Genomic DNA, 27260 nt, shown 5'->3' with positions numbered 1-27260 from the left:
TTCTAAAACTTTGAGAAATTTAGTAGTTTCGCAACGTTTTGATTCGACCATCTTTTAATACTTCAGTTGCTTTAAAGAACATACATACTTACGTATATACATACATGCATACAACTATGCTACATTTATATATATATAATCTGTTCTAAGGAAAGATCTTTTTTAAGAAACATACACCGTTGAGCAAGGATTTATCATAAACGCTATATTTATTTGCCTATGTACATAACTTTTATTATTGTTCCTAATGAATATTTATTAGGATTTAGTAGGACTTAATGGACTGGATTGAACTTATATACATGTTTTAGCGTCAATGAAACGCTCTTACCATTGTACCCTGACTCAAATGATAGAAGAAATCATGCACTGAAAGCGAACACAGGGTGTATCCAATGCATGAAAAGAACTGCATTATAAAATATAAAGAAAAAAAGTCTCTTATACAAACGTTCGACACATACACTTGGTGATTTTGCACTTAACTTTTCTTTCGCAGGATAATTGTAGAATAATTGTATAGATATGAAATAATTCTTGATACTTTTTCTGAATTAAACCATCTGCGAGGATTAGGGGCGTTTAATCGTTCGAGTTCTTATAATGGTATATAGTTTTACAAGAATATTGTTTTTTAAAGAAGGAAAAAAACACGATAATACAAAATAGAAAACAAACAATGTTAGCATTTATGCACTGATAAATTCTAAGTCTATTTAAAATTTACGTACAGCATATACACAAAAGCTGTCATGTTTCGAATCGTCTCGATATAATTTTGTTTATATATGAAATAAAAGAAATGGACATGGATCCCTTTTACATGAGATCCGAGCGAGACTGAATGAAATGAGAAAACAAAATGGATTTCTAAAAAAATAATTGAATAAACAATACTTAGAACTTATCATTAGGCAGGTAGATTTTGCATCATTAATATTTGCTCTTTGTTTTCTTAATGTTGCCGGCAAATATATGTACTTGCGTATATTTCTGTTTCAAGAGGGAGCACTGATTTTTAATATTTCAATTGGTTGCATATACGTATAAAAGTGCATGAACAAAGACTTACGGATTTAATATAAAGAAAAAATAAATAAATAGTTAAAAAAAAATTATATAAGAATGATACTTCTTGTTAATAATGTATAAAATGTTTTTAATAGTATATATTGAATTTCAGAACAGACAAATTAAATTGAGATAATAAATAACTACTCGTAAGTCTTTGCTAACAATCAAATTTACGCAACGATCATTCCGTTAGACCTTTTTTCAATATTTCCCAACCAAAATGGTTGTATGCATGTATCAGCTTGTATATTCTAGGCCGACCTCCTTCGTCATATTGACGACACAAAATGTCAAAGAAGAAAAGAAAAAAAAGAGGGGGGGGGGGGGAGAAAGAACGAACGATTTGGAATCGGAACTACCCCTTGATGCGACAGCTAATGGTTAACCCTTTATTTGGTATTCATTTGTAACATGGCTTTTATGTGTAACTTGCGCACGCAAGTATTCTAATATACGTAAATATGTACGCGTATGGAAGAAATATGGTGTGGTTATAAGTTGATGATATCTTCATTCGGTGAATCGGAAAGATGAACTTTTTGTCATCAAGTTAATATACTCGTATAAATATATTTTCCTAAAACGAGCAATTCCGGTTTAACTTTCTTTTCACCTAAACCGTAACGTTTAAAACACAATGTTACAAGTCTGTAAAGAGAACTCTTAAGAATTATTAAAAAATTCGGTTTTCACATAGGAATACCCGTTGTAATTCGCAAGTGATGGTATATTACGTATTTCAGTGAGAATTTCGTGATAAAGTTGCAACAACATATATTTTATCTCTAGTTTCCGAACTTTCTGATGATTCGCTCTTAATAACAATCGATTACAGGAGGATAGTTCAACTTTCTCTATCTTATCTTTACTGTTTACGAAGACCATGATGTTGATGGTGTGTCGAACTACTACGAACAAAAGAAATGTTGTACTATATCGTTAATAACCAATTGTTAATTGTATTACAGCTAATAGAAGATTACATAGGTAAGATGTGTTGTTCTTTCTTTAAATAATTCTCGTCTATTTGAGGTATGTTTATTGTAACTTGTAAACAATTTTAAGATCGCACTATATTTCTTCCAAGGAGAATTACGTATTCATCACGTATGAGAAGGGGGAAAACGCTTGGCAATTTTATCAACATTTGCGTTAACATTGTATACTAAAGCAACAAGTGAGTTAGAAATGCTCGGTTGTATCAACGGACATGAGTTTTTTAAACTGTTTAACTCGACAAAATATAATAAAGCGCAGACTTCGTACTTTCACTCGATCCTTATGTGGAAGACATTTCTTAAATATGATTTTTTTAGTCGACCGTTATCTTGCCTGTCTCTATATAAGATATTCTGTATCGCATAAATAGTGTACAATCTAGTACGAATTATCGAATTACTAAATTTTGATTTCTTATTACTCGCTCCTCGCTATTTGTCTTCTTTTTCAGTATATTCGCTACATACATAATAGAAACGGTAGGTGTTGTTTTGCTCGTTTATCTTTTCGATGCTGCGTGCAAAGTAACCGAGCGTTTATATCTAACTTCAACATATTTAATAGAAAATAAAAAATTAAGATATAAAAACTAAGAAAACACAAAATAGGAAACAAAAGCCATGTTAAATTGGGATGAAATGCCCTCTGCGTACAGAATTTCCGTCCAAATAGAGGATTAACGAAGAAAGCTGGGTCCAGCGCACGCGGAATATATCTTTTTCTCTCGGAAGAGTCAGTCTTGAGGATTGTTAGGTAGCTCTGGTACGATCTGATCCTGACAAGAAGATCTGCTGGACGTGGGGCAGACTCGTAACGGTTTCGCGAGCCATGGGTGTCTCGGCACGTCCTCCGCGTACGGCCTCTCGGACGGTTCCTTTCTCAGCAACGAGCGGATTAGACACCTAGCACGTGGGCTTAGACCTTCTGGTACCGCGAACTGGCCACGTGAGATTTTCGCAAACAGAGACGCATGCTCGGCGTCGTTAAACGGATAACGACCGACCAGCATCGTGTACAGGAGTACGCCGAGCGACCAGATGTCGGCTGCCTTTCCGGAATAAGCTCGTCCCGAGCGTAGTACTTCCGGCGCTACGTATGCCGGACAACCCCGTCGATCGGTCAGCTTGTCGTCATCACCTTCGACGATTACCGCATCTTCTAGGCTTTCCAGACGAAGTCGTGTTCTAAAAAGCAGAGAATCGAGATGTTAGTACGTAGTTTCCGTCCGAGTTTATATAGATTTGAAACGATATCTTTGATACATTAACTAACCACCGCTTTATATATATATATATGGTAGACCGATAGATGTAGCGAGAGTAAGAGAGAATGAATTTTTTCCTCGACCGGATCAAGAACATAAAAAATCGCTATCCGTTTTCCGACAATTACAACGCGCTCCGTCCTCCGATTTAATGGAATTTAAGCCTAAACTAGCGTATATTAGATGATTGTTTATACATATACATATCCTCTTCGATATCCGCCATCGACTTTAGCGTTTAGCGTTTATGTTTATTTACTTATCGCTAGTCGTTTTGATACGCCAACGAATACGTACGGGATGAAAGTAACTCGCGCTACATTGCTTTCGACTGTCAGAGATAATAGGCAGCGGCCGGTTGTCGCGCCGGAAATGTTAGATAATACGTAGTACGAACGAAAGAACGAAGAACGAATAATTAGTTATTCCGTAGCGTGGATACAATTTTTAAAGATTAAAATAATTAACGTATTTTGCTCGACGTTCTATACATAACGAAGCAATATCAAATTACAAAGAGATAATTTCCAATCGCAAAGGGAATGATGAAACGTGCGGACGAAATGTTGTTTTCTTTTTCTTTTTTTGTTATGTATCGATTAAAGTTTTATCGCGTAAATTAGAATTTAATCGATCAGGTTAGAATTTTTGAAAAAGTACGCGTCGAATTAAAAAAGATTTGTACGCGTAATATTTGAACGGAAGTGTGAGGAGCAACTGGTCGTAAAAACCTTAGCGAGTACTAAAAGAAAAAGAAGAAGCGAAAATAACGAAAATGACCGCAGCCGGTCATATTTAACGGTTAAGTCCGATGCTTCTACGTTCTTATTTCGGTTTCATCAAAAACATCGTGCTTTATTCTCTTTATAGGTACATCCTCCGTGGATGCGTCATGCCTCGAAGAATAAACCGAGATCGTTGTCCAACTCTCGGCGTCGTATCGTCGCTCGCCATCGTCCGAATAATTTATACCGAGTCGATGATCGCGCGGAACAGCGAAGAAAAAGGTGGCAAGAAGACGTGGAAGCAACCGCGAGAGCGTGTGCAACATTTTACGTACGGAGGTATTTTCAGTTTAGCAACGGAGGAGGACGTCGCGATTGAGCCATCGTCGCGTAATCCACCGCACGATACGGCGAGTCGTCGTCGAACGAGGCAGAACGAAAGCACCGGTGAAAGAAAGGAGAGTGTGCGCCCGGAGACCGTATAACCAGTTGATCAACCTGCAACGCGGAAGTCGCGGAACGCGTCTACGTAATATTCCTGACTCTTGAGTAACTTTAAGCTTTTCACGGTGCTCCTTCTCGCGCGTCGATTACGATATCCGATCGATATGCAACGAGCATAACAAGTAAATATCGTTCGACCAAGCTTCCTTTTTGTCCAGTATTCGTCTTTCGTACTCTATCGACAGATCGTCACAGCAGTGTCGATTATGTAAAAATCGTTTCTTACGTTACTTTCGCCGATAAAATATGGAAAAGACTAGAAGATTACTGTCCCGAATCGATGAATTTAAACATACCTATTTATAAAACTCTTCTTTAAAAAAAAAAAAAAAAACGTTCGAGTCACTAGTCGACCGTAAATTTTCTCAATATAGAGGATTAAATTGGTCCGATGCATCGCTTAAAGAAAGGGCAGGAAGCTGGATATTTCGGAATGATTCATTTTCAGCTGCAACTATTACCAATCTTCGTACTTAAAGCTGTGCTACGATTCTCTCAACATTTATTCTTTTCTTCCACTTTACACGTTAACCGAGAAGAAAGTTAATCGATCAGAGTTTTCGATTACTAACATTCTTGTCTTCGTACATAATCGTATCTCTATTTAAAAAAAAAAATATATATATATATAAATGGACATTCGCCATATAATTGAGTATTAATTAAAACGATTATAGATTTTTGTGGTTAAAAAGAACGTTTGTATAATGAAACTTCGTAATAAGATTTTTGTAATCTCGCGAGTATTCCGAACAAGTGGCTATTTTATTCAGGGATTTAAAATTCACAAACCAGTTGTTTCGTCATCCTTTTCAGATTATTTAGAAAAAAAATCCTTTTAAATTTCAAATAAAATCAACATACAGTGCCAACTATAATATCGTATAAATGATATCTTGATTAAGAAGCGCTTCGAACGGAACGTCGTTGTAATACCAAGCTACAAAGCGGAGGGAATTTGGAGTCAAATTATTGCCAACAGTAACGTTCTTAGAATACATTTTAACACAGATTGGCCGGAGTGCGTGTACGTAATATTCTCGAGTCTTGAGCAACTTTAAGCTCTTGATGCTCGTTCTCATATTGGCCGAGATATTTGGTCGATATGTAATGTCGTAATCGTTTGGGAAGTGCACACACGTGGAGAACAGAAACCGTAATCGATGCCACAGAAAAAAGAATTTCAAAAGACGATTAATACCACCTAATCTATATAATCCAATAAAATTCTCCGCGAGTGTCATCTCTTAGAATAGCAAATCATTTTGATAGATTATTTCGAATAAAATTTATTTCGACGATCTAATTCATTCGTTTACAATTTACGTCCTTTTGTTAGATTATTTCCACCTTAAAAGATATGCAGTTTGCAAAATTGTAATCTAGTATCAAAGTATCGCGGTAATCTTTTTATTTATACGATTAATTATATCAAATTTCTCGTATTCGTAAGTACTTTAGATTTCCTGACCAATTTCCCAACACATCTCTTACACCGATTTCTACAAAAATAAAAATCAATTTTCACCCATTTTCCCCATTTCTGTTAACATATTCAAATTTGGTAACCTCTACGAGACAACTATCGAACGTATCCCAATCTTAAAATTCAAACTTTAGGTTCCACGAGTTCTCGCAGTACCGTATCAACCATTCCAACACCTACGTCTTAGAGCCGACGTTTTATTTTATCGCGCTAGAAGGATTAGTCGATTCGATGGACGGCTATACCATCGAGCTATCTGTAGTAGCATCTCTGAAATAAAATTTTGAAATCCAATTCGGTAGTTACGTATGGCTTAGCGTAGGGTCGGCACACTTTCGTCGAATCGTCTCTCGTCTCGATTTGCCTCGGGAGAAGAGAGGAGGAAGAAGAGAGAAGAAAGGAAAGAAGGAAGAGAGAGTCTGGCACGATCTTGAAAATCCGAGCGAGTGTCAACGGCCTCGCGTGTCGTTTCCTGCAAGGAACTCCGTGTCGGCCGCTTCGATCGCCGCGCGTGTTCTCCGCTTTGGACACGGCGAGGATAGGCCGCCGCGCCGCGTAGCTTTCTTCGCAAACTTTCGCTCGTAAGTAAGCAAACGACCACGATGACTCCTACGACAGACTGCTGGGTTCAAGAACCCCGTGTCGCGCGCACCGTAAATTCTACCGTAGTGATTTCCTCCGGAGACTCGTTTACTCTACGATAGCGTGCTCGAGAAACATGCGTTTCGTCCTTACCGGTCTATACAGGCTGTGACAAAGAAAAATTACTCGAAACTTTGCGTAGAATCTTATACGTCAAAACGAGCAACAACGATCGTCTTATCTCACGTGCTCTTTAAACGACCTTTTACATAACCTTCTGACAGACAAATTCCTTGAAACGAAAAAGCTGTACACGTATCCGAAGAATTTGTAAATCGTGCAGCCTGTAGCTTTTACGAACGAGTAGAGTAACGATATTAATTATTCGTCGATGAAAGGTGTACAGAATTGTATAAAATAATAACGAATAGAGATGGCAAAGATCGTTTTAAGGATAAAACGATCGATCGAACAAAATCCTATTTTCTTAGGAATTGTCGAATTAAATTTAGAAGAAACGTAATTTAACTTTACATTCGTGGAAAACATTGAAATTGCACTGATTTTATGATATACGACTGAAAATATAAACCGCCGACGTTTGAAGAAAGTTGTATAAATGTTAAGACGAATCGGTCGCTTCGTTCGGAGTAATTTTCTAGCACGTGCGAGAGGTAGTTAAAACTCGAATAATTATTTTCTCAATAGCGTAGCATATTCGTAATTTATCGTTTTCATTAGATACGCTATACCGATGTCGCGATATTAAAACAGCTTTTTAATTTTTATATGAATTTAAATTTCACACCGATTTGATAGAAACGATAAAAGAACAAAGGTATCGATAAAATATCTTGCGGTCGGTTCTTGCAATACGAGTCACGAATATGTCAAAAAACTGAAATTGCATATTTTATAAAAAAATTCCCATTGAATTTAATAAAAAGCATAAAAATTGACAAGCACTTTAATCTTAATGTATTAGCTATAACAAGAAATTTATTTTAATTCCGTTTGGTTACGATAATCGCGTAGTAAAAAAATATCGCGAAAATTATTATAAAATTTATTTCCTACAGAAATTATTTTTAACGGATTAAATATTAAAAATCTTTCGTACCGCGTTTGTACATTTCTCCCTTAATATACGTACTAACTATTTTTCGATTTTCCGAATATAACGATCTTGTATATGCCAACTTGATAATTCGATGATAGTTTTCGCAGCACGTTTCTTTCCAATCTAGTAATAAAATCGAATTTAAGAAGAAATATATATATGCTGCGTGTATCGGATCGATTAAAATCGGATTTCATCAATGCGTGCGTGCATCGATACGGTAAACGCGCGGACAAGCTCCGGAGACTTCCGTCCGAAGGAAATCGAGGGAAGGAGGAAGGTTCCTTCTAACGTTCACTGACGTACGCATCTCTTTTGTATTATCGGCTAGTTCGCCGAGACACTTGAACTCCGTAAAAAGGCATATCCGGCAAATGGTCGATTCGATCGATCGATCGATCGATTCTTACTAGTTGGGCAGAGACGGAAGAAGGAACGACACGAGCGTTAAAAACTCTGGTGGAAATCAATTTCTGGTTGGCCTTCATCGACCGATCGATCGGTCCGTTTGTCTGAAAGGCAACCGAAGAAAAAGCTCGAGCGAGAGACAGAGACGGCGAAGAACTTTACACGTCGATGACTTTCATACGATGTTGTACGCTAGAATTAGACACGAGGGCGTCGCACGTCGGTTAGCACCGATATACATATCGCGTCGATACTCGTTCGACCAACAAAGATCTCAACTTATAAGGATTATCGACACGTATCCGCTTGGCTCGAACGATCCAAGTTGCCGACGTTGCGTCGCACACGTACATGGCAATAGCCATGAATGCGATGGAACGTTCGAAAGTCAACGTGTAAGTACGTTCGTCGTTGGCTTTCCTTCAAAGATCACACGAGTACAGGAAACGGCGAATATCCCTTTATAAACTCATTTATAAAGCTGTTTCGTTGTTAGAAATTTCATGACATCGTGACATATTTCACGACATAATCGTTTTCTCTTTATCGTTATTACAGCGTCTTGGTAACGAATTTACTTAAACTTTTGGCCGCTTTTACTTAAACGACACTTATTCTCAGCAGTCCCTGGACTAAGAAACGGTACGCACGATTCGCATCTTTCCTCTTTTGCTAACAACTTTATCGGATAAAGAAAATATCCAACGAATTTTCGATACAGCGAGGAAAAAGATGATGCAAATGCGAGACGAAAGGAAACACAAGGATATTTGCATAAGCGTGATTGCAGCAAGATACAAGGATAGTTGTTACGTATCGGTATTGCGCACTGCAACCATCGTGATTATATTTGTAACAAAACGACTGACACGAAACCGATGCATATCTATCGGAAATGCATTTTTAACGACACTCCTTTGTAAATCCATTCCATTACCGGAAGCGTTCACCTCGAAAGCGCTTTAAACTCGAGGGGATAACACACTTTTCCAATTTCTTCCTATAGTGCTATAGTAGTATATCGTTGTTTCGTTTCTGCATATACAATACCCTTATCAATCGTGAGAATTGCTATACCTGATTTTATATCTTTTACCATTTTACAGAGAGTTAAATAAGATATCGATTAACTCGATAAGAAACAGGTTCCTGAAATATCAGGAAATTAGAAGACTTGGAATTATACCTACTGTATACATATTGTATACACACATACATACATATATATAGAGATTTTATCGTTTTTTAGTCGCAATTATATTTATTTCTAAAGAATCTCCCCGTTGAAATTTGAACCTGTATAACCGACTACGTACAGAAATGTCCACTTGTCGTTTGATCGATCCAGGTTCGGATTCTCCATTGCTATCTTTTTGATTTTGCTCGGTTTTCAAGCTCGTCGGAGACGAGAGCGAAAAAGCAACTGCATAGCTGTTTCATCGCCTTGACAATTTCGTTAGAATAATTTCATAATTATAAAAGTAGAAAAATCGAAAATTTTCATCTGCTCATCACGTTGCATCGAGTTACACGAATATCATTACCATCCGAATCTGAAATCTCGATATTTCAAAGTATTTTTGCTCGACTCTCTTAAATTACACACCGTTAACGATGCAAACGCGAAAAGGAAAAATTCACACGTCGTGCGGTAATCTCAAGTGTCAGAAAATTTATCGCGTCCGTGGTTAACGTATCTACACGGTGCAAATGCAATTATGCGCGCAGGAAGACGTACCGTACACTGTTATAGGTGTGGATGCCGCGTCGCGTCGCCGAGTTTCTGGGAGGTGGAACGAACCACGCGTTTCCTAATTATACCAGCGTTTCAAAATCTGCCCAGTCGATAAACCAATATGCTTTTCTGGCTTACGACATTCCCTCTGTGCCCTCCCCTCTATTCCCCACTATGATCGCATCAGCCCTTCCTCTTTACTCGCGACATGCAACCCGCTGCCTCGCTGCTCTTTCCTTCTCGCTTCTCTCCTTATTTTACGCGAGGGAGCAGCTCACCGAGCGACAGGAATGCGAGCGCAACGCGCGATTGGCCAACGCTGAACCAACAACGCGCACAACACGCGGCACCGTGGCTTTCTCCTTCTCTTGGCCTTTATCGTTCCATACGCTATGCACTACATACGGGAAACACGTGCATACGAAATACGGGCCAGGATACAGCAAAGTTGTAAAATCGGTCGATAGTCGGCCGGTAAAGTAATCGTGTTTCGTGCGTCGGAACAAAGCAATTGACAGAAACGAAAGCGCGAAACGGAACTTGAAATTTCGGTCAAGGCCATATAAAGAAACGTTTAAGTTTGAGAATCGATGTATTTCATACACATTTCACGGAATAAACATTTATATATATAATGTCTCGATCATTTGTTTGGTTGGAAAGTCGCGTGTAGGTGCGTGGTATCGCGCCAACAGTCACGTTCAGCCGCGGGAACACGCCTTGCGAATAGCTTGGCGTGGCGCGGCGTGGCATGGCGTGGTCTGGTGTGGCGCGATCCATTCGTTCCACAAATTCGTTCCATGTATTCTGCATATATTGTGCAATTCCATATATACAATACGGCGTAGTACGTTATCGAGATGGCATCCTTCCGCGAGAAGGGTTACGATACGCGAAACGTAGAAGGCTACGGTGCGAGTCAGGCTTCGCTAACCAAAGGTTTGGCGTCGTATGACACGACGCAATGGCGACACATCGCATCGTGGAACGTTAGCGGCAATTGTATAACAGGACGGGCGGATAAAACTGGCTACTTCCACGTTCGAATCGAGTCAAAATAACCTACGTTACCAGCTTTATAACAGTTGGTTGGTCGATCGGTCGACGCTCGGAACGAAGATTATTATGTTAGACGAAAGAACGATGTCGCAGAGTGTCTCCAAGATACGCGATACACACTCTGTTGCAAAACGTTGTATTACGAATAAAATCATTTTTACGTAAATTGTACAAAGTATTTATTAGAATCTGACGCAGTCTCGTTTATAATACGATCGAAACCTTCGCTAAGAATGTAGCGGCGGCGGCGACGACGACAACTTGTCAAATTTCCAATCGCAATAAATAATCGGGTTGAAATAAAAACAAGAAGAAAATAGGACGGAATTCATTAAGTGTGCAAGGGTTGCGTATTGTGCTGGCGCGTATCGGCTAGTGAAGGGGAAATTAATTTATGTAGGCGTGGAAGTACTTCTTTTCCGAGATATACCTCCCGTGTAACCGATGGTGCAGAGGAATTACGGGCGAATATGGAAATGAAACGAATACGAACTGGTTCGAACATGGCTGTGCAACGCGCCTTCTCTCACTCGCGCTAAGAATGCCACGAACGATACGTAGGCGTGTACCGTGTATCATTAACAATCGTATCAAATTAACAGCTAGTTTGTCCAGACCGTAATATCGCAGCGTTTAAATCAATATCATAACACATTTGTAACGAGAATCACTAACGCGCGCGTGTAATCCGTTTGTAGGAAATTTCGGATCAAGCGAAACATTTAAGACAGGACGGGGCGGACAAATTAATTTCACTTTGCGATATCATTTCGCTAAAAGCATCCTAGTTACGTAAGATTATAAAATCCTTTATAATCGCTGTATAAAATATTACCGATATATCGTACGTGTATTATTTAGACAGTTGTTGTCAAGCAGTTGTTACTTGGAATACTTATTCTTATCCTACGTGTATATAGACACGTTAAGGAGCTATGTAACGGATACCTTTGGCACGAAATCTCCGAAAATAATTAATTATCGCATTTCGATTTATCGTTAGATCGACTTAAGCTGCAAAGAGCGAAAAAGATCGCTTCTTATCCGCATACAACGGTCCAACGCACTTTCGATCCAAGAACGTCCAATCGATCGATTTTATTATCTAGACAGAAATTATTCGACCTATCTTCGAATCGTTCTGTACACACACTGCCTGAAAAATACGTTTTATATGTTTTTACCTTGCTTCGTCAGCGAAAACGAATTTCCTGAGTTTTAAATCTCTGAGCACGACCCCGTACTCGTGGCACGTAGCTACGGCCCTGGCTGCTTGCCGGAACAGTCGCCTCGCCTCTGGTTCCCGCAGTCTCCTGCGCGCCCTTACGTAGGCGTGCAGGTCACCGTGATGGCCCTCCAACAGGAGGTAGCGTCGACCTCCAGGTGCTTCCACCACGCCTGCAACACCGCTCGCCGCTCCGGTACCTTCTAATCGAAGGTGCGCCTGTAGTAGTGCCTCGCAACCTTTGTCGCCCACGGTCAACGCCTGAAATTCAGGAAAATCGTTGCGTCACTCACACCTTCGTCGTCCCATACAGCTTGCCGATGGTGATTAGGAAATAATCTTCCAGGAAGGACAAATGATTCGTGCTTCGCGCTTGTGCTCTTGGCTTTTAGAATGGAATTAGTCAACGGAATACGTGCTCGAGATTACGTTATCGTTCAAATCTATTCAAACACTTACCACCCTACTCTTAGCAGAACTTCAATTAATTATGAAACTGAGAGTAAAAGAAATTTTCTTCTTCGTAATCGTTGTATCGTTATCCGCGTATGATAAAGTGTATTTAGGAAACGAGAGATCTCGAAAAGAATTTATAGAGAAGGAAGAATACCTTTTCGATCGACTCGAATTAACGTATTTTAACGTGGCAAAAGTAACATTTTTATCCGATCGACAAATATAATAATACGTAAAACACTTGAAATCACTTGAAAGCAACGAGAAAGGAGAAAGGAGAAGGGAAGAGAAAGAATAAAAATCGAACGATTAATTCGAGTCTGGATCATCCTTTGTATCGGACTGTCCTACTGGTCCGGTATCTGCAAATTTTTCATGCACATACCGAATAATTTTTGCCACGTTCTCGATAACACGCACGATATCTGTCATTGCGCTAGATAATTGTACGTTAGCATTGGCCGGTTAATACGGATATCCGCAGCGAGCAGACAATACAAATATCCGGATCCCTCGAATCAGCCACATCTGCTAATGCGCGTATGCTCGCCTTCCCTTTCCCGTTATATTGATTTTTTCCATCGTTGGACAATCCGTTTCCGCTGGTCTATCATTTTCAGCTTCTTAATTTATCTTTCGATAAATTCAATCTGTCAGGACGGCGCTTACGTGTCGTAAAACGTGCCGTTTCTTTTAATTTTCGTTTATCGCGAACTGGCGCGATCGCAACATAGTTTGTAATTATGAAACCCTGACGATTCCAGCGATGACCATCGAAACTCATCGACGGTTATCCGTTACATCTAACTTAGACTTAAACTTAACTTAACTTAAAACTATATACCCATGTACATATCTTTACGAACATTATCAAACTTTATTTCCAATATTTTCCACCATGATGCGTTTTAATTAATAACATAATTTCTATAAATCACGTTCTATCCAATAATTTCGTTCCAATTACGTTGCTAATTTATAATCGGCAACTTTTGTCTCGTACAGAGCAACTTGCTTTTGTAAACAAGAAAAGAAACATGGAAAATAATTAGGAATTAACTTTTCAAACGACTCGAGATCATCGGAAAGAGAGGAAGCAATTTTTCAAAGAACTCGAGATACCGATATTTTATCGCTTAATCGCACGTTCGTACGCGAATATCCGACTCGAGTCGATCATGGTCAACGTTCAAGGTGCCGAGCGGAATCGCATCCGGCTACCCGGGATACCAAAGCAGCGGTTGGTTTTTCATCCCAATGGTCAATTGGACTGATCGAGATCGAACTTACCGGTTCATCGATCAACGTAGAAACAACAACTGGTCGAGACCAGTTCATAAGCTTATCTTCGTACATAAGCTAGCATTATAGTAATTATCTTTGCAAAGATTCGATCGTACAAAAGCAGCTGCGAAATACATACAAGACATTCCGGAAATTCCGTTTGATCGAAAGAGATGTAACGATCGCGTTAAATGTATTAGAATGACAATCGATACGCTTTGAACAATAGCAATATCCTTTATACTTTCACCCTTGTTATTCGCTTTTTGATGGTGTTTAATCATTTCGTAGAATTTTCTTTCCACCTAATCGACAAAAGAATTACCCTTTTTCCTTTTTTTTAAATAATCTTAATCGATCGATCGAATTTAAGCTTGGAAGAATATCTCGAAAAGCGATTTCAAACGTCTTAACTTTTAAGTCGATTAAATGGCAAGTTTACGCACGCATGTTGCTTTTCGATCGCGCGAATCTCACTTATCGATCTGCTTGCAACGATGCACGTGTCGCGTGCAACACATAGCGAATCCGAGTTGATCCTGATTTTTTGTGATTAAGCCATCGAATCAAAAATCGTGGCCTATAATTTACTTACAATACCGAGCGTACTACGCTTTACATACATGTTAAAACAAACTCAATCTCATACGTACCAAGTTTATATCGGATGAGATGCAATTTGAACGCGTATCGGAATAAAATCAGGATAAAATACGGTATCGGTGTAGTTTTCCAACGACTTAAATATTACTTTACCACCTCGCTTCCGTTTAACAAGATTAATAAAATATATTATATTTAATATACAAAATCATAGGAATTTGCTTAGAAAACTACGCTAATATCAAGCAAGAAACGGAACTGACTTTACATAATTAAACGCGCGAACGCGTGTCTCGCTTGGGCCAAATGAAAAATGGGTACGACAGAGATACGTTAACGGAACTTTACAAAGCAGCTCGATAAAGGGGCACACGAAATCTTGGCTACTTTGGAAACTTTGTTGGTTCGGCCGTTCATCTCGCGTGTCGAAACCTGACACGGTTTCGAAACTTGGGTCCCATTAATTTAATAAGGGCACCACTGTGTTCTTTACGAAATCGTCCGCTATACCGATCGATCATTACTTTTACGATATTCCAAGTTCGTATAGCACGCGAGTTTCGCACGCGATCAAAATGACATTTCCCCGATAAATTATCGATCAAACGTTTACTTTGCGCGAGCTAATCGATTATGTTCACACTTGATGCTTGTAAATTCTACAAGCGCAAGATTAGAATTTATTTTACGCTAATCGAGCTTTTTTCAGAGGAAAATTATCGCGGTAATTAACTGCATTAGCCCTGTTTCGTCGTCGTTCCGACGCAATAAGCTTTATCGCAAGGTCTTTCAAATTTGCCTTTCGATTGCATCACGTGCCTTCTATTGGACACTGGCATCGAACGATCTATGGTTTCCGTCGCGTATGAGTGAATGATCGAAAAGATCTCGGGTAGAAGCAAAATTGCTTTGCGTTTTACACCTTTAATCGTTAAAGCAAACAACGAAACCTCGAAAAATAAACGAAGAGATCCTTTGTTTCCAAACGCGCTTCCAACGAACCAATTGCCACATGATTTCCAACGAATTCTTCTCACCAGAGCCGACTTTTCTTTACAAAATTCGCCGCACAAGCGCCTCCGATTGCGACACGTCGACTGCTTAATCACCGTGTAAATATACCATTCTAACGTATACGCGGTGAGTTTTCAAGCGTGGGGTTAAAAACTGAATTTTAAGTCGAGTTTTCGGCAATGTAAATCTCGAAATAATTCACACGCGATAAACGTGCCGAATAAATTACGAGTATTCGATTTATCTATGGAAAGTTTATTGCGAAGATGAACCAGCTTGATCGTAGGTGGTTGGACCAAAGGATTCGATGGTTCGGATACGGCCGGTACAGTAAGCAGGTAACGACGAATTTAGGTTTGGTCCAGTAATTAAGTGAGACGATTAGCGATCGAATAAGACGAAGTAGCCGAATAACACGCGCCGAGTTAATAAAACGGTCACAGTCGAGTCGATCCAAATTTTTAGATTTTTCGATCGAGCAGACCATGGCTAGTCGCAGTTGAAATTTATACTTTGCAAAATCAGGACGTTCGACGATAGAAAAGGAAAAGAATTTTTCGAAGGGCCGAAGAAGGTGAATAAAATCTGCGTTTCTGTCAAACGTTAACAACCAACTACGCGCGTAACATCACGGTAGAATACTTTCTCGTTAATCGTGTATTTTTCGTTTAAAAGTCAGAATTTTAAAAAATCTGTCTTTAGTAATACCCGCATAATTCAATCGATAAAAACGTTACACGTCATATTTTCGTCCATATTTCTAAATACGTATAAAGGATCCGTACCACTGTGCATCCACGGGAAATTCCGTCTGTGTAACGAGCTATCCAAACAACTCCACTAAAGAAACACGCGTCCAGATCGATTTAGTTGGACAACGGCGAGTAGCGGGGGCAAGGTTCTTCCGTTCTCCTAGTCGACCAGAAAATTTGAAAATTTGAATCTACTCGATTAAACCTTTTCACCGCGATACTGGTCGTGTCTGAACTAGTCTTAAAGTTTGAAACTCGATTCGATCTTATCTGGTATCGGATTGAAACTTATCTACGAGCCAAGTTGTCTAATCGAGCGTGTCTTTGTTCTGAAAGCTATCGTTGTTAAGACGTCGTTTGTAGGCTACGGAATTTTCCGTATATTACGAGATTTCGTAATTGTGTATCAGCTAATTACGAAAAAAAAAAAGAAAAGTAAAAGTTTTTTTCGTTTCGTTCTCGCAAATAGGCGTATCGATAAAAGTACGAGCTCGGTATTGTACGACGATTATAACTGGAATAAGAAAAGCTCGCAAAACTAAAAATATTTGCCACGCGAAAGCGATATTATTATGAGAAACTTTACACTTTCTGAAACGGTGGAAGAACCGAACGGTATTAAAAATCCATTATCTCGATATTTCGTTGCATTATTAACGATATCGGACTACGACGTGCGTTTCGAATATACTACATATACATAATTACGTTTAACGCGATACGGCGATAACGAACGAGCGTATACGAGTATATATTCCTATCTCGATAAAAGTCTGCTTTAATTTCATCGCAAGCTCTCGTACGTTTCTGACCGAATTGCACGAGTAAAGAGTTTGGAACTTGTAATTTTGACGAGTTTAACGATAATTCTAGAGTTGTCTATCTCTCGCAACTAACGACGTAGAATGTCGTTGGTATTACGTCCAGATAGAAGAAAAGCGAATATCTCGCAGAACGCGAAGCTGATCGATCTTTGTAAAATGATCGAACGGTCGAAATAATCCTAAACTTGGTTAGCTCTATGCCGAAGTAAACTCGTGAACGTGTTGGGTAGAAGGTGGTCGCGATTGCGCAAGCATATCACGCAAGGCCCGATGTAATCGTCGATTAAATTAAACGGCCCCGGCTTTAGAAGCGATTATGAATAACGGGCAGTGCTCGGTGATACGAGCAAGTAACGACGAGGTGAGGCAAGGTGCAGCCTTGTATTTGTTCGCCAGGCACACAGTGATGTAAGCGGCGCATTGTATAACACGATGATTGTAAAATGTTAATGGAAACGTGGTGGCAGCTGCTCGCGTTCTGCCTTCTCTCTCTCTCTCTCTCTCTCTCTCTCTCTTTCTCTCTCCCTCTCTCCCTCCCTCTCACTCACTCACTCACTCTTCTCGTATCAGAGGGTTTCACGTGGCGCCTTTTCGTCTGTCGAACATCGCAATTATTATCAGGAAGAAGGAGATAAGGTCGGTAGAGCGACACTGAGAGAAACGGGCTTTTGTAAATTACGAATTATTTATGGCCACGGTTCGCTCGCAGCTGGTGGACGAAAGGGAAATTTTAAGTCTTTCCACGTGCGGATGGAGGAGAGCGACAGACATAGTACTTGGTTACAATACTAGGGAACAAGCGCGAACGTTTTGTCGTTGTTTCAAACTATTAGCTATTACGTTGTAACGCGTAATAACGTTGCGTCGAATACACAGTCAACTGCCGATGGAATTCGTTTACTGGCTATCGAAGGCATTTACGCGCGTATTTTAATACGCGATAACGCGTACGTATATATTATTTAGATCGGTTCTGCGGATACATTTTTCTAGTATTTATCTGTATAGTATTTTTACATCGTAACGCTCTTGCTCGTTCGTGTAAATCTACAACGCGTAATTTATAACAACACAGCTGTGTAACATTACGACTAGCAAGTCATCGATCGGAAAGCAAAATAAAAAGCAAAAGAAAAAATTCAGTAAAAAGCCGAAAATAATCTGGCGATCATTTAGCCAGCTGATATCGATACAACGATACAGGCGACCCAACCAGAAAATTCTAGTTTCTTTGGTCACGTGGATTCGATAACCGTGACTCCTAACGAAGTACGTACATACATACGTATATCATGCGTACCTTCTTGTAACTGACTGGACAATGCGAATCGAGATCGCAAATATCGATACGTTATCGCGCTGTTAAAGCACCGACTACAGATTTAACAATAATACGATCGTACCGTATTAAACGATATAATGACACAATTTACTATCTAGCGTTTTTAGCGTTTTAGTATTCTACCGTTAAGCGTAGATAGATCGGAGTATAGAATTTGGTCGTACGAAGGATAATGTCAATAAAAGGCGTCCATTGATATTCACCGCTAATAACGCGAAAATGAAATCGCAAGAAATTTCAAACGAATTAACGTAAACTGTCACAAGAACGAGACACGATAATAAACTTTCTATTACGATAAATAATTCGACTGAAATTATCGAATGACGCGTGTACCGTTCCTGTTTGCAAGTGCAACGCTATCCGGAAGATCGGCGGTAGGCGACTAAATGCACGAAAACCTCGTTTAAATTACTCGGAATTATAGTAGCTAGTTGTTACGTCACGATCTCGTAACTTTTATTCATACGTATAGCGGAAACAACAACTGTACAATCGCTTATTTCGATGCAACGTGTCGTAGAAAACAGTGGTCCTCGATTCAGATTTCGCATTTCTCATACATACTCTTAAATTTGTGCAAATGGAAATTCAAATAGTTTTCACTATCGACGTTTTTATATTTGTTCGTGTAACGAAAAGTTGCACCGATTAGAAATGCCGACCGAACGTAGCAAATGTTAGTCTTATTCTACGCGCGTATTTTCTTTTGGCAACCTTGTAACCCTGTTGTCACCGATAAAAAACGTTCGATCTTTCGGAACTTTGGAGAACCACTGTCGGATGCTCGCTTCGTATTTACGTGGTAACTCCGGCATGTACTTCGGCACAAAGCGGAGAAACGATAAAAATCTTTTCGCGGAATTTTCTGTACTTGGGTTTCTTTTCCGTTTAACGGACGAAACGGACACACGATCGCCTCGAGTTTCGTCCATTCCGATCGCATTACGGCTCCGTAATTGTTGTACGATGTAATATCGTTGATACAGCGACCGACAGTGATACGGATTTTCACAAAGGCTCATTGCGCGATTACAAACGAGTTAAATAACCGTTTAAGATGCCAAGTCTCGAAGGATCAACCGAATCCAGGATGCGAGTACGCATGCCGAATCGCTAACGATGATTTATCGCTTTCGTAAGCCTCTTCCATAGACAGTTTGATCGTCTCTAGGAGAAACTTACGTAAAGAAGAAGTAATCGTGCGTGTTTCGACCATCACCGCTACACGTTACACGGTATATTCTTTCAGGGACATCGCGAACCAGGAAGTTGCGTTTACGGTTTGCTGAGAATGTTTCTACGAATTTTTACGTACCAATCTTGATCTCGTTTCAATAGCCAAGAGAGCTTTCGAGATTAGAAAAAAAAAGAAAAGAAAAGAACTTGCGAGTACGAAATTGAGAAGAAGACGGAAATTTTAATCCTCCGTAACGGGATATTCGTTTGCGCGTCAAAGGAAAAGATTACAAATGGGTGGATCGATGAGAAAGTCGGACACGCGTTATTTTTTTCTTTTTCCTTTTCCTTTATCTTTTCCGTTAACTGTAAACGGTATACCGAAATGTAAATATGAGTTATTACCGGCTGTTGTCGAGTTGACAATCCAAAATGAAAAGTCGACGTTGCGTATGAAATGTTTTGAACCGTGTTGCGCGATAATCTAGCAAATAACGATAATAACGATGTCGACGAGTTACGCTCTTACCATCCTACGATATTACGATAAACAGAAGAATCAGGCGATAGCACTTTTGGATCATCCCTGTGGAATTCCAAGTGCTTCTCGAGCCTGGGATAACAATAATCGTCGTTCGAAGGTAAAACATTGCGACATATCGCAACGGCTGCGTCCTTAAAACAGCAACGTTCATTAGAAATGCAACAACTATGGGATTTAATTGCGAGAAATGCGGTGAAGGTTGACGCAAGAATATACCGAACAACTTTTCTCAGAGAGTGACACGCGCGTTCCTACCGATGAATCTCTTATGGCACCGATGACAATAGAAATAACGGTTGGCCGTTTCGCGAGAAGAAACACCGGATATACCGCAGGATCCGCTACTTTTCCTTCTAACCGTACCTACAGACACGCTCTAAAAAGTGTGATTTCTTCGCAACGAACATCGCCTCTCGATTGTCACCGACTACCGTCTCTACTTTTCCGGTATCATTGTCTTCAGTCTATTTTTTCTAGCTGGATCTACTTCCCTATTATGGATTTACTATGTAGAGTAAAGTGCGAAAGAGCGTTGGTTCGTTTATGTCGGCGTTTTTATAGCTGCCGTTAGATATCCCTCTAAGAAACGTTTTCACATATACGTACTTCGTTCGATTCGTACGTTTTTTGAAAGTATCGAAACGCGAAACTACAAACGTTCATCTACGTATTATAAGATATACAAGGGACCATTTTCAACAAATCGGGAAAGCCGAGGCATCGAGAATCGGCTTAGCGAAGATAGAGAATATATCGTGTTTATGGTAAAAATAAATGCGTTGGAAGATTAACTATTCCACGGCATTTTCAAAACAAACTCCTGCTCGATAGCATCCTCGATCCCGATGGATAACTTCTGTTTATTCCTAAAAGTAAACGTCCGTTTGGTAGACGATCTAGTTCGAGGTAATCGTTCCCGACGAAACGTTTCTTCCGAATCTTACTCCTATTACAAGTACGATTGGAATATCTACTGGTTTCGCACGAAATATGATAATCGTTCCAGGAAACTACCGATTAATCGATCAACCACTCGATATCCATATCCACTCAGTGTCCAAGTATGTATGTATGTATTTTCTGGAAAAGTCGAGTTCGATGTTTCGTCGATTACACGTGCACGTACTTAGCAAACTGCTCGGGGAACGGATACTCGAGAAACGGATATTCAAATTGAATTCTTTCCAGTTCGGCGACGAACGTTTTAAAGCGACGAAAGTTTCCTCTTTGATCGACGATACGCAAATAAGAATGATCGACACGTGTATTCTCGTAAACAAGAATGAAACGACCATCTTACGCGACGTACATGGCAGACCACGAATCGGTGGCATTGACCGATAACGCGTCGACCGTTCCCGATCGACCTCGAATTCGATCTCAAGCAAATAAGCCCTTAAGCGACAGTTTAGAGAGGCGATTTTCATCGATACATCGTGTAACGTTTTATTGGACGTACGTTTGCGCGTTGTTGCACACCTGCCTTCGAGTCTTACGCGACGTGACACATATCCTGCAGGCAGGATGCGTTTGCCCTATCAAGGATAAACGGGCAAACGCGTTGCGAAATTCATTCGCGATTATTTTTCTTCGTCAGGCAAATTGTACGAGAAACGTCACGCTAAACGCCAGTTTCTGTACATTCGCACGCTGATTTTACGATTATTACCGAGAATACCATTTTCCACTTGGATTGTTTTCCGATTTATCAGCGATTTGCCACCGGATGAATTCCGTTTAACAAGATGAATCAATATTAGCTATAAATTTTAATCAAATTACCGACTTCTAACCCTTTCGAAAGACGAGACGATACGCTGCCAGATAATTTCTGTGAAAGTGAAATTCTGTTATCTCCTGCCACACGCGATATTTCGTTCGAACGCTTACAATTAACCTATTTTATATTCGAAATTCCAAGGCGTAATTCGTTGTTTAAAAGCTATATTAAAGAAAAAACTTAACTATCGAAGCCTATAATAATATGGGATATAACGATAATGTCGTCATCAGAGACACGTAATCACTCGCGTTACTAACAGGTGGGAACACGATCTTGTTCGTCAAAGCATGATGTTTTACAAATTAATTCGATATTTTGTTGCGTTACGTACGTTCGTTTGTCTTTTTACGATCAAAGATAGCCGAATAATGGTTTTCCAGCAAACCATAGAGTACCCGATAAAAATCGATATAAAATACATATATTCGTGGTTTCTAATTCGCGTATATCCAAGTAGATGCGTATCGATATACCTATATGTTACGAACGAATATGGCTTTTTGTGTTTACGGGAGAGATGGATATTTCGCGTGTCCTTTCACTACGATACGAGATACCTGGCCAGAAATTTTGCACAAAAGTCATACGTCTTCAAAATTAAACTTTAGCTGTACTTTGCTTTTCGTGGAAATACCACTTGTAAACTTATAAATCCGTACGACCGAGAAAGGTGAAATGGAAAGCTTTTTTAAAAAATATAAAAGTAAAATTATTTATACCCAAACTTTATGCGCAACAAGTTCTATTAGTCTTGTCTAAAATGATACGGCATTGGCAGTTTTTAAGACACGTTCGACGATAATCGGCCACTAAAAATTGCGTACGCGACAATCGCTAATTGAGCGTTTTATTAGAGACGACCAAAATATGCACTTCGACGATACTTTGAAAAGCAAATGTAGCTTATTATTTGCGCGATAAGGACGACGAGCGTAATGCGTTTAACGTTATTGTCGTACGAAATGGAAATTAACATGTGTTGCATTCTAGTAACATCGGATCAGTTTGCTCGTCTTTCATTCGGTGTGCATTCGGACGATTCATGAATACGATACGCACGTGAATATATCTCTCCTTTAGAATAATTATGAAATATTAAGATAAATGTATACAATTTTTAGAGTTTGAACAATACCCGTATTTAAATAACGTAGCAAAATATTCTGAAAACAATGCCTCCATCTTTAAATATTTTATTTGAAATATCCATAAAAAATAAATTTCATCGTTAATGTATATCAACATTTTTTAATCTTAATCGGTTGTAGTTATTTTGTAAAAGTCATAGCGAGAAAAATTACATCAACCTTTAACACGTAACGTGTGTTTTAATGCTACGTTCGTTCTAATCTAACAACGCTCGATGCGCTCTCGTATATTACATGAATCACGTTTTATTACGAATTAACCCCCTCACCGATTTAACTCTCCTTTTGGTATATTTCGATAAAAACATTCAAAATTTGAATGATCCGCTGAAAAACATCGACAACGATATTCTCGATAAAATTAAACAGCGACGTTTAATGACAATTTATATATCTATGTATATAAAAATAATATGGATCAACGGAGTTAGAAAATCGAATTGTCGTTATATTTCGACCTTACGTTTATCGATACAGTAGCGTAACGATCGATTATTCGAGGTAGCTTAAAACTTACGCCACTATCGTGTACAACGCGTCACGCGCATGCAAATGGTAAAAGAATCAAAAACCGGATATTTATCAAACGCGTTTACGTAAATACGAAGGAAAGGAATGAAAGATCGTCGAATACTCACCTTTGCGACGAGCTGTTGACCAGTGTGTACGTCGACGCATCGGTATAGAGCGCTGCCCTCGGCCGGTCCAAGAAGCAAATACCGATCACCGAGTATGGTAGGTCCATGATGATCGGTAGGCACCGGTTCGTAACTAGGAAAGACAACCGCTGGCACCGAGTTTGTCTCGTCGTTTGTCGGTTGTTGACTGATGTCCTGACTATTGTTCGGACAGACCAGGAACTTGCCATTGTTGGTACGAGCCACTTGCAGATGAAGAGAATGCTGTCTAACAGCGGCTGTCACTCTCATATTGTGCCGTTTTCACACACGCACTGTTTTACACTCGCCACACTACCACCTCCTTTTCCTTGTCTTCTCCCTCTTCTCCCCTTCGAAATAGTACGTTTTAACGTAAACGAAACACGCGTCCGTGTTTAAAAGTTCGATCGATTTTTATAATTATTCGTAATTATTGTCAATAAACCGTTAAAGCAGATAAGCTTTTTGAACACACTTCACAAGATTACCGAACGCGGTAGCGGCGACGATTATCGATTATAACGAACCGATTTAAACGTTTCTAGGCTTGATCGGTATAAACGCGTATATAGCTACGTATTAATTATTAGATAAGAATATCACTTGTGCTTAGGCCCACGCAGCGTTGCTTCGTGCTACAGCTGGGTCCTTGGACGGAGATCTTCGTGGGTGACAATCGGTCACTTTACGGGAAAGCTCTGTAACAGATTAGAATAAAAACGAGTTTTCACACGATCCACTATTTCCCATTCAAACATGGTATATACTAAGGATCTGTACTGCTATAAATCATCGATTTCATCGATTCTCCCCACCTACTAACGATAATCTTTTTAAAGTTATACAAATGCCAGAAAACCATAGTTTGTCGCTTTCGTATAAATTAAGAAGCTGTAAACTCGTTGAATCGAATAATTATTGACATTCGTAATAAGGATCGAACGACAGGGGTTCCGTTTATCCTCTATGTGATTCACGGACAATTTCAAAAGATCATGTTTCGACATTCGTCCTGCCTTGTGCGCAATTTCTATAGAGAAGGGGATATTGTAAGGTCAGGGATATCGCTGTAAGGCGGTCGTTGCGCTGTAACGTTCTACCCAGCCAAAGAAGCCAACTGGCAGAAAAATTATAAAACCTGATGCAAGAAAATCTCGACAGAATTATTAACGCTGCTAATGATACAACGAATTTTTATCGATTCCCTTCTCTCCTTTATTTACACCTTGTTGCGTACAACAGACGATTACTTTGCACAGCATTCGTCATATTATTTCGTTTCAGGTACGTATACGTATTATTTCGATACATAATATATCCGGATTTCGCGTTAATATCCTGTCTTGTTAACTTGCTTTTGCCTTTGGTACCGTAACTTCCGTTACGGACATCTCCTCGGCATACGATATTTCGAAAATATTCATCAAATTTCATTGCAAAAGATTGCAAAATAATTGTAAAACACGTTTTCACAAGTTCTATTGTAATTTCAAGAAGCAACCATCTGCTCGCGAAGATCGGTTTTCCAACTACAATTGTTGTGATTCAACGATATGTAAATTTGGCGTCCTTGGCTGTATGCAACGTAAGATACGCTTCGTATATGTATGTAAATCGTACGAGTGTAAAGGTATGCAAAAATTATAGGTTACCGCTCCTTCTCTATTCCCTATGAGACGCGTCTGTTTCATTTTATTTTCTGCTTACTGATGTTTCCCAATGATGCGAAATCAAAAGGTTAATCTTGAAATAGAGAAAAGATACACCGACGGATAATCACAGACTCAAGACCAGAGCTTATTCGATCGTTCGATTTTGTTCGATATTGTTTGTACGGATGTCGACCATCGATATTCGCGAAATCGCGCCATTACGATATCAACGCACTTGCGCAAAGCTTCTACTACCCGCTCCAAAGATCGGGAAAGTGTGTGTGCGAGAGAGTACACGTCTCCTGGTTCTCTCCATGGAAGATAATCTTGATCCTAATCCGTCATTTTTACTCGACGATTTACCGAGACGTGCTTTTTATCTTAAATTACTCGAACGTTTGGTAAGATCAACGGCGTAACGACAGGTACGGGAGCCCCGTACTGGAACTCGCGTAAGCGTCCCCTATGTCCATGTTTATTGAATGAACGAGGATCTGACGAAATAGCGAGCTCGGAATTAGTAAAGGATTGCGTCCACACGGTAGCGCGTGTCGAAACGCATGTATATGTATGTTGTTCGCACGCATACTACCACCGAGTAGATAGCAGATATCCTTCGGTAAGGTCAAAATGGCGGAGTTCCACAGTTGTCACGACGATACTGCTAGCACCGGTTGCATTAATAGCGCGCGAGAACGTGACGCAATACCGCGAAATAAATTGCCTAATACGTTTGCTCACGCAGTCGGTAGATCGTACCGGCGTTTAAAGGATTTCCTATACGAATAAAAAAGAAAATAGACAATGACGATAAATTAGAGTTCGCAAAAATCTATCGGGTTAAGCGGCGAAAATTTATTCAAACATTGTATCAAAATATTAGACGAAAACGTTCGTAAAGTTTAGTGGCGTTCAACGGTATGCTAGCCACGAGTTTCGATTGTCTAATCCATTGGTTGTTGTGAAATCGTTAAATTCTGACAAATAAACGACTCGATAGGAAAGCTAGCAAGGATTACACACTGGTGTACATATGTATATCAGGGCAAGCGCACCAAAGTAAATATACGATACAACGAAGAGGCTGACATCGATCCGGTACGCGTCGGTAATAATCACTGCACTTTGCACTGTACTCGCGTGAGGCTGATATGGTTAATACGTGTACGCACACGCACGCACGCACACACACATACACACATACACACACACTTCTCAATGCTATTCCTTTTTCTTCTAAATACATTTATCCTGGTCTACGACAGCGAGGTGAACACATGGATTACCTTTGTATGTTCTTCCTGTTGTCGCCGTGCGTTCCTGAACGGGAGGCTGGGGTGGAGAAACGGTCAGATGTAATCCGAGTTTCCCCCAAAGACGTTGTTGATAACCGCCGTCTGCTCGAAAAGCGAACCCCCGGATTCTACCGAGCGTATTGGTTTTTCGAATAGCGCGCGCGTTGGATAAAACCTGGCCTTCTTTCTGGATGACGGTCGGTCGGTCGGTCGTGGTGGTCTTTCTATTCACGGTTCTCGGGATTCGTCTTCCGACCAGCCGTCGTTGTTACCGTTTCTCTTTCGTCAGACAGACTACGAGAAACGAATGATTCGAGAGAAACGAGGAAACGTGGAGAGCTGAGCGGTTACGAACGAGGGAGACTGTGCGGTAAGATTTATATCCCGCGCAACGGACGGTCCAACGTTTTGGGCCGGCCCTCCGCTCAGAAACGACGGCGGCAGCAGGGCGAACAAGCACAAACCAATCGCGCCATTGTGCAGCAAACGACTAAAGCTTCGGTCGCCGCCTCGGCTTAACGCTTAACCCGACAGAATCAGTTAG

At 39.9% G+C, this 27260-nt stretch overlaps 1 protein-coding gene across 2 annotated transcripts; it reads right to left on the bottom strand.

The window, feature by feature from the left end:
• Positions 1–190: 190 nt before the first annotated feature.
• On the bottom strand, positions 191–27215 carry LOC100652027 (tribbles homolog 2). 2 transcript variants are annotated; one of them, XM_003392887.4, is made up of 4 exons: positions 26708–27215; positions 23749–24467; positions 12141–12442; positions 191–3257 (listed from the first exon to the last, which is right to left on the bottom strand). In XM_003392887.4, exons 2-4 carry the CDS (start codon positions 24037–24039, stop codon positions 2807–2809), a joined length of 1044 nt encoding a protein of 347 aa, XP_003392935.1. In that variant the 5' UTR covers positions 24040–24467; positions 26708–27215; the 3' UTR covers positions 191–2806. The 2 variants fall into 2 exon arrangements, with proteins under 2 accessions (XP_003392935.1, XP_048262443.1); XM_048406486.1 differs by lacking the exon at positions 26708–27215 and adding an exon at positions 26477–26615.
• Positions 27216–27260: the final 45 nt, after the last annotated feature.

This window comes from Bombus terrestris, chromosome 1 (genome assembly GCF_910591885.1).
Source record: "Bombus terrestris chromosome 1, iyBomTerr1.2, whole genome shotgun sequence".
NCBI classification, from domain to species: domain Eukaryota; kingdom Metazoa; phylum Arthropoda; class Insecta; order Hymenoptera; family Apidae; genus Bombus; species Bombus terrestris.
This window is presented reverse-complemented; position numbering and strand designations above follow the sequence as displayed.